General features: G+C 40.8%; 1 protein-coding gene across 12 annotated transcripts in view; it reads right to left on the reverse strand.

The window, feature by feature from the left end:
- The window catches only part of RAPGEF4 (Rap guanine nucleotide exchange factor 4), a 301,768-nt gene that overhangs the window by 50,592 nt on the left and 238,565 nt on the right, over positions 1 to 12,611 (reverse strand). For all 12 annotated transcript variants that reach the window (XR_009351882.1, XR_009351885.1, XR_009351884.1 and 9 more), the window contains 4 exons: positions 10,996 to 11,072; positions 10,398 to 10,544; positions 8,368 to 8,483; positions 3,015 to 3,103 (listed from right to left, as the gene is read on the reverse strand). Coding sequence is in view for 9 of the 12 variants with exons in the window: in XM_059167024.1 (XP_059023007.1) it covers positions 3,015 to 3,103; positions 8,368 to 8,483; positions 10,398 to 10,544; positions 10,996 to 11,072 (429 nt within the window). In the remaining 3 variants the exon portion in view is untranslated. The remainder of the gene's footprint in view (positions 1 to 3,014; positions 3,104 to 8,367; positions 8,484 to 10,397; positions 10,545 to 10,995; positions 11,073 to 12,611) is intronic.

A 12,611-nucleotide genomic window follows, 5' to 3' on the forward strand; every position in this document is an offset into this window, starting at 1 on the left:
AAAGGACTTCGGCTTTGACTAAGTTTAATCTCTAGGATCACCTTTGTATAAATTTTAGATATTCTTTATAGATGGTGGGTAAACTCCTATAAGAGTCTTACAAGAATTATGCTACATAGTAGCTTAAATTTTGCTAAAGCAGAGATTTGAGGAGGGGACCCCAAGGCTGGCGAGCTGGTCACCTAGCACAGTATCCAGCCAGCACCCACATTTCAATGTGGCTTTCTCATTCTCTGCTCACAGGCAGTAACACTTGAGAACTGATTTAAAAAATCATTGTCTACTAGATAATAATTTCTCAAGTCACTAAATGACTAATGCTGGTCATAGAAGTAAAAAGTTTAGGAAACTAATAGGTCTTAGGCAGAAAACAGATGTTCTGTAAATTAAGAGAAGGTACTGTCAGATCCAGGGGTGTACATTTCTATGATGAAAACCAGTTTCACTGTTGACTCTGACATTTCTCACTGTATTAGAAGCCCAGAAATGCCAAGGTCTCCCACCCTATAGCATCCATGTTTCATGGGCCTGTGCTAGGGTTATTTTGAGTGTCGAGGAGGACTGTGTAGAACATTCATATTCTTGATGATGGGAAGATACTGATTTGTTCTTTATCTCCAAGTCATGAACATTCTATGTAAGAAAAATGGAATCAGAAAAAAACACAGATAAGGAAGTTCAATATTAAATTATGATGTTGACTTGGTTCTAACAACAAAAATGGAAGGGTCAGGAATCACATTCTCCATGCCAGCTACAGAATGCACTGATTTCTAGGCTTCAGTTTTTGAAGAAGCAATAATCTAGTCCCCACCTCTTTCAGAGGTGACTTTAAAAGGAAGGATATATTTGTTCTTCATGGGTAATTAAGATCTTACAGATCTTTCCTTAGATGCCATGGTCTCTCATGTACCAGAATCTTCCTTGTCAATCAATACTCACTTTACAGAATCTGCTGTTTCTTACACTAGGCAATCACACATTCTGGGCAAATAGTTAAACAGAGGGGAAAGATCAGTTATATTTTTCTTGATGCCAGGTTCTAGAAATTTGGTTTATTAGAGGTTATGTATGCCTCTAAGAAGTAAGGACTCCCCTTCTAATGGGTCCATTGAGGGTTTTCCTTTCTCAAGAAAAGTTTTTCTCACATTCTTCTCACTCAGACATCTTCAACCATTCCCTAGTGTTTACTTAGCTTTGCACTGAAGACCCTGTAAGATCTGGCATTAAATTCCTAGACCTTACCTTCCTCCTCCCACTTATATATATGATAGTCAGGCAGAACCAGACCACTTGGTCCTTCTAGGTCTAGGTCAGTACTAATGTTGTCCTTCAGTACGGTAGGCTTAGTCCCCAGTCTCTTATTACTAGCCTCCCACCTTCCTGAGGGCCACTCCCAAGGCTATATCCTCCATGACACTTTGCCTGGTCCCCTCAGCTGGTCCCCCTCCTGAAGAACTTGCCTTATGCTCAAGTTATTTGCACATCCCTCTATGTCCTTTGGCAGGTTATAAACTTCCTGAGGACAGAAGGGTGGCTTCTTGGGTTCACCTTGCCTAGCACCCAGCTTTGAGTCTGCCCTACAGGAGACTCAACAAATATTGAACTGAAAATGACTGCTCTAGAGTCAGAGATCCTGGCTTTTATACAGACTACTCCCCAATTAAGGTACTGCATGAAAACAAATCCGATTATCTCTGTATAAATGAGAAGCTAGAAGGAGGAGATCAAATAAGAAGTAAATCAGTGGCAAAATACTTTTCGGAGGTATATAGTAATAATGATGACTTTACCTTGAATATATTGCAAAGGTGATGGAACTGGGCTTTGAACTGTCACTAAGTATTTGACATAAATCTTTGAACTTCTTTTAGTGATAAATGTTCTATGGGCTCAGCATGCTTAAAATAGTAGCCTATTATTCTGAGACAGGCTTGTAACATAGGATTTTTTTTTTTTTTTAAGTTGAATACTTGCTGTTCCAAAGTCATGTACAAGATGGTAACTGAAATGGAGAACAGTATGTAACTCTGAACATGTAGCTCAGTGGTGTGATTCGTCTCATTCATCCTCAAATCTCTGAGTCGTAGTTAGGAGGACTGGTTCACCATAAGGCAGTGTTATGAGTAGAATGTTTCCCCCCTGAAAAGATATGTTGAAATTGTAACCCTCACTACCTAAGAATGTGATCTTATTTGGAAATAGGGTCTTTGCTGATGTAGTTAAGAAGGAGGCATCAGCGTGAGCCTTAATCCAATATGAGTTGTATCCTTTATGAAAAGGGGAAATTTGGACACAGAGGCAGATGTACAGAGGGAAGGCTATGTGCAAAGGCACATAGTGAACATGCCACGTGAACATGAACATGCCATGTGAACATGAAGGCAGAGACCAAAGAGAAGCAGCTACAGAACGAGGAATGCCAACGGTCGCTGGCAAGCCACTAGAAGCTAGGAAAGTGGCAGGAACAGATTCTCGTCCGCTGTCATCAGAAGAAGCCAGCCCTGCTGTCACCTTGATTTTGGACTTGTAGCCTCCGGCACTCGCAGATGATATACCTCTATTGTTTAAGCCACCCGGTTTGCGGTCTTTGTTATGACAGCCCTAGCAGGATTGCACAGGTGGGGGTGTTCAGTGACACCCTGGGGCAGCCTGAGAATCTGCAACTGCAGACAGAACCATTTTACTCTTAGCTGGCACAAATCCTTTATGGAAATACATAGGATTAAAATGATAATCTAATCTAGTCTATGGAAGGCTATTCCTAAAATGCATGAACAAGTCTGTGCCATCTACAAAGGACAGCCAGAACTGGGGCGGGCTGAAGAGGGTCAGAAAGATTGCTCCCTGACTTGTCCACAGAGGAAGGTTCTTTAATGTTAATACACATATCTTCCTTCTGAAACTGTGTGGCTACACACACTGAGAATGAATTCAGGTTTTTTTTTTTTTTTTTTTTTTTAAACAGTGCTCTGCATGGATTTAATGGACACACAAAACTGCTCAGTGTTTACCTGTTGCTTCATTTAAAGCTGGCTCAAGGCGTATTGTTTCTAGAAAATGCTCTAAAATTTTTTCAGGTGTTCCTGACATCACAGTATACCTGGATAAGAAATAAAAACCATTAGTTTTTCAGAAGTGGGCAAATCATTAAAGAATAACTTTTTACATACCTAAGGTTTTTATGTTTTGTATTTTATTTTGTTTTCATGTATTTGTTCATGTTCGGAATCCCAGTGAACCATCATGACTTAACTTATGGCCCATAGTCTCCTTATGGTAAAAGGGACCATGTACCTTGCCAAAGCCACACGGGAAGGCAATGAAGAAAACTCCCACAAACTGAAGTAGTTACTAAAACATTATTCTTTTTTCCCTACATGGAACTAAAGAAAACTTGGAAAGTGGCTCTCGCAGGCTGGGAACGGAGAAACTTCAGCCTTGCTCTGAGGGAATGGAAAGGATCATGTAAATCACAGGGCAGTTCAGGTCAGGCAGGGGGAGATGGTGAGGGGAAGTGACAGTAAACTAGGTTTCCATATATGGGTTATTTGTAGCAAAATCTCAGTCCCACATTGGATTCCCCTGCCTATTTCTGGAATGTTCTGTCTTTCCCAACTGTACACTGGTATGTGCTTTGGAAACATAGCTAAGAATAAAACAAGAGAAAGGAAAACAAAAACCTAAACACCAGTGAGCAAATAAACTCCAGTAGCATCGGAATAGGAAATAAATCAACAGTAGAAAATTCACAGAATTTATTTTACTATCAAATATCTGTATTTTGGGGGAGTGGGGGTTTTAGTCATTATTTCAGAAGATCCATCCATGGGTTTCAAGAATCCACCGGACAGGATTTATGTTTTAAACTGAATGTGGGTTATTTCGAAGTCATATTAAAGATAGCAATAAAACAGTGAATGAAAGCTATAGGCAAAATACGTTAAGATGATCTGAGTGATCCTATTCTAAAACTCGGACTTTGCTTTTCTGCTCGGGTTTTCACGTAAAACAAAATGATGGGAAGAAAAACAAGAACGAAAATAAAACTCGCGTATGTTCAGAAAGCAGTGGTATAATTCAGCTCCAGAAGAACCCAGATTTCTTTTTCTCCTCACCAACACCCTTTCCTTGCCCGTTTGAGACCTTGCAGGAAGTGTGTTGAGATCCCAAGAATATTGCGAAGTATTAATTGTCAAGGTCTTTACCTCCTGCCTGTAGGGGTATAGAAGGAGCAAGCCAACTTATAACCCTGTGCACGAGAAAACAGAGACTGGGTGGCGAGAGCCTGGGACTCAATGAGGCAGCAAACGCCGGCTCCCTGAAAGGTAAGGTGACCATTAGCCAGGACTATGCTGTGGGTGCTTGCGAGTGTATACATGCACTCAGGACCAGAAAGGAGCTGAAGAGTTACATCTTTGAGGAAGCCTGGCTTTGGAGTCTGGAAGAGGAAAGGGGGAATAGAAAAATAATAGATTTTAATCTCAAAAGTGTCACTCTTTTCTCCGAATACATAAGGCAAAAGACAAGGGTTTTTCCTTGTGTAGGTGGTGCCTATTCGAGGAAAAGAGAGGGTGTCTCTATAATGACTCAGACACATAAATGGAGAAAATTGCTGAGGTCCTTCAATAATTCCTGAAACACACGATTCTCGGGTCATGCTTCCCACACGAGCTGGGAGATGAGTAGCATCTGACCACGTTAACAAGGAACTGGGTTACAGAGGGCATCAGCCTCTGTGGAGTGTTTACTATGCCCCAAACAGCTGGGTGGGCACTGAACAATGTCGTCAGGCTTATTCCTGCTTGCTAAATATGATCATCACTCTGCAGATGGAGAAACTGTTTGGCAAGGGGAGGCCGCAGACCTGTGGTCAGAGTTACTAAGGGCCTCCTGTGAGCCTGGGCTGGCTTTGGAGCACAGGTGTACGTCTTGTGGTGTCACTCCGGGTGGGTACCTGGATCCAAGATGCTCCGGATTGAGGCTATGTCTAGATACCGGCCACACATGCTGAACGGGAGCTTGTTTGTTTCCGAAAACAAGTTTTATTTACTTAAGTGTATAAATACATCAGATCAAAGACCAGTTACGTGGACTGGACAGGGCACTGGGCAGCTGTTGCTAGGCAGCTGCGGGCTCTAAAGCTCGCTACAGAGCAGATGTGGAATCAGTTGGACATTCGTTCCTGCCTCTGAAGTTTAGCTCTGCCAGGTTGGCTTCCCATTCTGGTGTTTTTGGTTTGGACACTCCTTAGTTAGAGTATTATGTCAGGCCAAGAAGAATAAAGACGTGTGTGTGGGGCAGCCAAGATAGGAAACTATCATCTCATCAGAGAGAAACAATATCTAACTGTCCACCCAGTGGATCGCAGAGGCCCCGGGATCTTGTTTTTGCTACAAATGGCTCCCTCTAGTGGTAACAGCTGGGGGCTGCCTTCGCCCATCCTCTCCCTCACCAGCTCCACAGAGGGTAGTACAGGTGTGGACACTCTCTAAGGGTAGGGAACTCTAGAGAGGGAGGGCCAAGGAGCTCCTGGCCAGACGTAGCCATCTGTGACCTTGCAGCTCTGGGCTTTGCTGAAACATCATGTTGCTGCTTTGTCTCACACTGAACGCTGCCAGACGCCCTCTGCTTGAGCTCTGTTTAAATGAGGGACCTGAACACCAGACAGCATGGCTCCCTTCAGTTTATTGCATGAAGGAGCTCCTCTAGTCCAAGTTAAAGAAAACCCTAATTGGTTACATTATCCAAGCTGTGGGATTTTAAGCCTGTGACAGAAAATCTTTTCCAAACACCGAGTCTAGAAATGAGGACACTTCTCTCTGCACCTAGAACAACAACAATAAAGGATGGGGAAGGAGGAGAGCCTAAAAGAGACTATCTTTCTGCAAACAGGATGGAGCTGAGAAATTGATAGTCTCAGGAAAAAGTAACACGGGAACTAAAACAGGAATAGTCCCTTCAAATTTTCTCTTTCCTCCTAAAATCACGTAACCACAGAGCAGAAGATATCCAAAATGGTAAACGTTAGAGAGCCTCAGATAGTTTATTCATCACGAGAAACACTGTCCTGCTACTGACGTTTTAATATCATCCTCAGAGTTGAGTGGCTTGGGTAGTCAGGCAGTTTTGAAAGTTTAAAATGCATACATAAAAAACTGTTCTGGATTTCGCAGGGGAAAAGCGAATCAGAAAAATAACATTACTATCAGCACCAATGTGGTGACCCCCTTTGAGCTCAAAAAGGATGATTTCTGAAAAGACAGAGGCCCTCAAAGTTCCTAAGTCCATCCATAGACAGCATTGTTGGCATATTATCAAAGTTATCCAGAACATCAGGCCAAAATTCACTCACATGGTGCCCCCTTTTAACTCTGGTCTGGCTTCAGAAAGCCCAACATGGGAAGGGGCCCCTTGAGAGAATGGCTTTTTCCTCTTCAGGGAGCTGATCTTGCCTACTGCATTATTTTGCGCTGACTGATATTTCTTAAATGGTTTGCTGTGAACATGCACACGTTTTTGAATTATATAAGAAATCTGGATTGGTCTGCAGAACACAAAAAAGGAGATATAACGGAAATCAGATCCAGGCCTAAAATAAATTGAATACATGGGCTTCTCCTCTTCTGTTCCCTTTAGTTTGATTTCATGAAAAAAAAAAAAAATCTATATTTGGAAGGCGCTCTGAATGGACTATGTTGTAACAAGCAAACGTTTTTGATCATTCCCCTGTGGTATGAAGAGGTGAAGGAAGCGGGCCTCCAGGGGACTTCTTGGTCAAATGTTTCAAGGTTAAGGAGAATTTTCAAGGCTTCCTTTTTCTGGTAGCAAACTTTTCCTGAGACATTGTAGGCATTATTAAAGAATGCAGATTGCCACTATAAAATGGTCTAGATATATTTAAGCACCCTAAGGAAAATCAACGGGGAGGGGCCAAACTTTCACATAAAAAATGTTTTCAATTTCATCCCCTATGGGCTCAAAGGATGACTTTTAAAAACATTTATGTAAGAACATTTTTAAGAATGGATAGTACCAAAAAAAAGAACTCTGGTTGGCAATTTATAAGCTTATATGTGAAAGGGTAGTTTTTTAATAAAGTTTGTTTTATGTCAGCCCTTTTGAAATATATTGGTCTGCAATGTTTAGGTGATAGTGTTGAGGATACAGTATTTACATACTGTATTTGGCTATAGTAAACTTCATGGCCAAAGGCAGAAAAGCATTTAAACTGGTCAAGCTGGACCTGGTACCAGTTCTGTCATTACAAGCTTTGTAATCTTGGGCAAGTAACTTGCTTCTCTGAGCCTAAGTTTTTCCCATCTGTTAACAGGGTTTTGTTGTAAGGATTACACAAAACATGCAAAATACATTATGGCTATCCAACATTATTCTATTTTTTCCTGCCTTCTTTGAAAATATGTTGATTCATCCAGATGAAAATGTCTGCGCTTTGGGCTTTTCTAGTCTAAACAGTATAAATTCATCAGTTACTCTGAGTAGCCTGATTAAAGGAACACCCCATTTTTGTTGCAAACAAAGGGAAATTACTTGGGAGGCATTCTTTTTCAATATATTATTTGGTGACACTTCTTTAGCTACAGAATGGGTGTTTTTATTATTCCAAGATTGAAGATTGATCTCTACATTAAAAACAAGATTCTGCAATCTTCTACAATTTCTTAAAGCTACATTTCCTTATTCTTCTGTCTTCCTATTTGAGTGTTGGTACCTTTGATGAGGAAAACAGCCTCATGCAAGGAGTTGCAACAAAAGATGGAACTGAGCATAGAGAGCTGAAAAAGGTTCAAGTTAGACAGGGAACTCGAGACATGGGGAGCAGACCTCCTTTCAGTGTTAGCAGGACTGGGTATTGATAAGGACAAATGGATGTTTCTGGGCTGCAATCAATAGGCTGTCTTATATTTGAAGTCTGGGTTCCCGGCCAAGATACTCATTCCGATAAGATGAAAGCACTTCTTGGGAAATCCTACACATGAAATTCAAATACCAAAGGTTCTCATCACCTCGGGGCCTTCCCATCCTTCGCACTGGCTGGCATTCTTATTTGCATTGTTCTCCCCGTCTTCTCTTCCAAAGCTATTACAGCTGAACACCGTAGACAGAGAGCGTCTGCAGAGTAGGGGAACAGTCTCCTCTGAATTCCTCCAGGCAGCACCACACTCCACGCAGTGCCAGAAATGATACATTATACTCCACAAGATGTGTGATTAGTCAATAGAGAGAAAAAAGTCACACACACTGCTGTCTTCCACAAAAAAGGAGAGCATGCTATTGTAGAAATGATGATACCATGTGAAAAGGTTAATCATAGTCTGGCAATTGCAGTGTTGGATGCAAACCTACTTTTGCTGAGGCTGTGAGTTTCCTTGATTAGAAGCCCTGTTCCCTGCTGGGACCTTCTCCAGCACCAAGACATCTTGGTCATGTTCTTTAAGTCTGACTGTATTCGCCTCAACGTCCTGTAAATACAAATTACACCACATACAGATGCTGCTGTTTTCTCAGACAATGAAAAAAATTTCAAATGCTTCAGAAACTCATTTGGTGCTTGTGATGCTAATTGTTGCATCTACAAATTAAGTCATTTTCAAAGTCAGGGCTGGAACGGTCAGGGAGAGGACGAGATGAGGTTTGCATCTCGTGGTTTTAAAGCTGTGCTTTTACCCCAGATTCAGAAAAACAGCGGAGGAGGGAAGAGGGGGTTGGGTTCTGAGAAACCTTTCAGAGAGGTGGCATTGTGGGAAGACAGGAGAGCAAGGGCACTCATCCTTACAAAAATAGGTGGTGGGCTTTGTATTCTGACTTTCTTCTGAGGGTGTGTGGTTTTCACGGGTTTGTACCTTTTCTCTCTCATCAAAAGGCTCTGTTTACTTTTTTAAAAAATCTGTTTGAAATGTATTAAACATTTTTTGTCAGTTATTTTGGCCAATTTTGTAAACTGTATCCATAATGATCCCAATCTGATTCTTTCAAAGAATTATTTTTGGGTGAGTGCAAATTTTGTGTGTGTAAGTTTCAAAGAGTTATGAAAGTTTACCTCTAAATTTCAATGTTATTTAAACAATTAAGTTAAAAATTGGAATATGCTTTTTCTCATCATTTGGCCCCCATTTTAAAAGAAATCAGTTAAGAACCATGTCAAATTCCATAAGGCATTTTTCTCTATATTATTTGGTGGCATATAATTTTAAATTTAACTTCCTTTGCATTAAGGGAATGCATTCCCAAGACAAACAAAAGCATTCCCAAATGTTGTCAGAAATTCTACTACCAAAGGCAAATGCTTAACAAGGTTGTGTACAAATAGGTGTTCCTACATAAGGAATGGAGGAGGAATTGCAAATCATCATGAAGTAATGCCAAATGTACCAGAAAGCACAGAAACTGCATTTCGGACATCAGGGTAGGCTAGAGAAAGAAGCTAAGGCTGGGAGAGGCAGGGAGGGAGAAGAGCAAAGCGATCCTCGAGGGAACAGTCTCTCAGCGTGAACTCAAGCTTGGACAGGATGGACTGCGGGCCACCTGAGAGGCCAAGGGTGGTAGGAAATCACCATCATCCCCAGAAGGCCACAATCAGGCCACCAGCCCAAGCTCTGTCATCCCTCCTAAGGGACCAGGGGTTGTGCATGCATGGGCGCATGCGTGCTGCATGTGTCTGGGAGGGGGGAGACCAGGGACCACATCTCTTCAACATCACCCACACTCACAAATACTTAAACTAGCTTAGATTAGGCCCATCTGCAGAACCAACCCTAAGTACGATTTCATATCTTCATCACCCCAATTATTCTTCACCTACCTGCTGAAGTCTGAAATTCCTGTAGTACAAATCAATTTGACATAAAACACTTGAAATGAAAATGCTTGGTTGGGATAACCATGAGTGATGGAAATTCCCACTCACATGTAATCACTCAGTAAATCAGGAGAGGGCGTGATGATACAGGAGAGGTTCAGAGTTGGGAAGAGACGGGAGGTAGAGACTAAGAAGGTCTAGGATGGAGAAAGAGCTGGAGAGTGAGGCGGGGAAGGATACAACATGGCAAAGCCAGACTTGCCGAAGAGAATGTCTCAGACTTCGACATTTGGCCAAGGCAATCCTTATTTTTCTTTAATTCTCAGGGGCCGGTAGGGATGTGTGGAATGATCTGGTCCAGCGCACACACTCCATTTGCAGCCTTACTGGAATACCCTCTTTGGGTCCCAGAATGCACAAAAGCACAGAGACCATACCAGGTATGTAACCAAGGCTCTTTACTCTTAGAGCATTCGGTATTAGCAGTACTGCTCGATAAGCACCACACTACCATCTTTGCTTGTCTGGCATAAGGAAAAAGGAGATGCCCCTCGGCCACACTTCACCTTGGACTTACCCTCAGGATCCGGTTGAAATCCTCCTTGTCTACCCTTAAAAAGTGGCAATTGTCTTCTCTCAAGACAATAGAAGCAGCTCTTGGCGCATCATTGACCAGTGCTAACTTGCCAAAGTCATCCCCTTCATGCAGGGTACAGACCACACCCTGGAGGGAGCAGAATACTCTGATGAAGAGGGTCCCCGAATCTGAGCAAACACCCACTCAGCCTCACACCACAAGACCCCCTTTCTCCCACACACTGTATATATAAATGGGCTGCACCCAGGAATGCCAAGGAGAGTTACATAATTACACTATAATGTTTTATTTTTTTTTCATTGAGGAATATGGATTATGGCCTAACTTAAATGCATATATTTTATGTATTTATTTAAAATGTATACATTTCTGAGGAGAGGAGTCCCAGAAGGTTCAATTCTACTGAATGTAATTTAGATAATCTATGATTGGAGATGCCATAATGTCTTTTCTAGATTGAGTAACAATGTTGTTGCAAGTTTAATTGTAGCACTGTTTTGTTAATACTTATAGCCACACTAGTAAATGGAGCATAACAAAGTTTCAAAAAGAAAAAGATATATATATATATATATACCTTGCCGTAAATGACTACATTCACTGATCCTTTTAGAATAATGTACCAGGAGGTGCCTTCTTCCCCCTGGTTAAACACTAGATACAAAAAGATGAAAAGACTTGTGACAAGAATAGAAGCACATCAATATAAATTACAGCTTATCAAATCATCATTTTTAAGTCCCCAGAATTATGCATTTATTCCAAAAGGAAAAAAAATTACTGGCAAATGCTAACTTATTCAGGTGGAATAGTATCTCCTTTTCTATAGAACAGGAAAGGAACAGAAACACTGTGCTACTTGCTATGCTCTAAACGATATGAATTTACTAGAATTCAGTGCACTAGCAATCCATTTCTTAAAGCAATAAATACACTTTCTCCCACCATTCATCAAAACTTATGATGCTATAGAAAATAGTTTTTAAAAGTAATCTGACCACAAGGGGAAAGTTTGAAAACATGCAAATCAGAACTACATATTGTTTATGGATACATATCGACACGTTATTTAAATATAGGTTGGAATGATACCCACTACATATAAGGTAGGAGTTACCTTGGGGAGAGAAGAAAAGAATGAGATAAAGGAGGGAACAAGGGGTCTTCAATTGTTTCTATAATTTCATTCTTTAGAAAACATGAAAAAAATGGGATAATGTTAGTGTTTGATGAAGATGAAAAAGGTGCTTATAATAATCTCTATTCTTTTTAAAGATTTTATTTATTTGAGAGAGAGAGAGTGAGCGAGCAGGGATGGGGTGGGGGGTGGGCAGAGAGAGACTCTCAAGCAGTCTCTATGCTGAGTATGGAGTCTGATGCAGGGTTTGATTTCATCACCCTGAGATCATGACCTAAGGAAAACCAAGAGACAGACACGCAACCAACTGAGCTACCCAGACACCATACTTAAATATTTTATTTTTAATAAAATGAAAACAATCAAGAGTTTGAATGAAAAAAATGAATGCTGTAAGTCATCAGCGATGATAAAAATAAAAAATATTCGGGGTGCCTGGGTGGCTCAGTGAGTTAAGCCTCTGCCTTTGGCTCAGGTCATGATCTCAGGGTCCTGGGATTGAGCCCTGCATCTGGCTCTCTCTCAGAGCCTGTTTCCCCCTCTCTTTCTGCCTGCCTCTCTGCCTACCTCTGAACTCTCTCTGTCAAATAAATAAATAAAATCTTAAAAAAAATTTTTTTTAAATAAAATAAAAAATATTTGAATGAACTTTTAAAATGTAGAGAAAAAGCATTCTTACTAAAATAAATACACATGTTAGGAATACCACTTTTGATGACTGAAAGTAAAACATTTTGAAATACAGTTTTTATAACTCTTTGCTTTTACGATTCATGTTCCTACTTTACTGACTAACACAGTCTGAAGAAAGGGCAAGGTTTTCCAAAGAACATCTCTTGAAAAGTTAACAGGTGTCCATTTAAAAAGGTGTCCTGTGTTTCACTAAGTTTAAAAAGTATCTGTTTAAATGGAGTGAACATTTTTCTTTATTGCAGAACATCTGCAAACCTTAGCATCTTGATGTGTTTTCTGATTCTCCCTGGGAGATTAGAGAAGGCAGACTTGAGTAGACCATGAACTATGTTTCTCAAGAGTGATTTTGGAGAACTTGGGGA

Source organism: Mustela lutreola, chromosome 3 (assembly GCF_030435805.1).
Source record: "Mustela lutreola isolate mMusLut2 chromosome 3, mMusLut2.pri, whole genome shotgun sequence".
NCBI lineage: Eukaryota > Metazoa > Chordata > Mammalia > Carnivora > Mustelidae > Mustela > Mustela lutreola.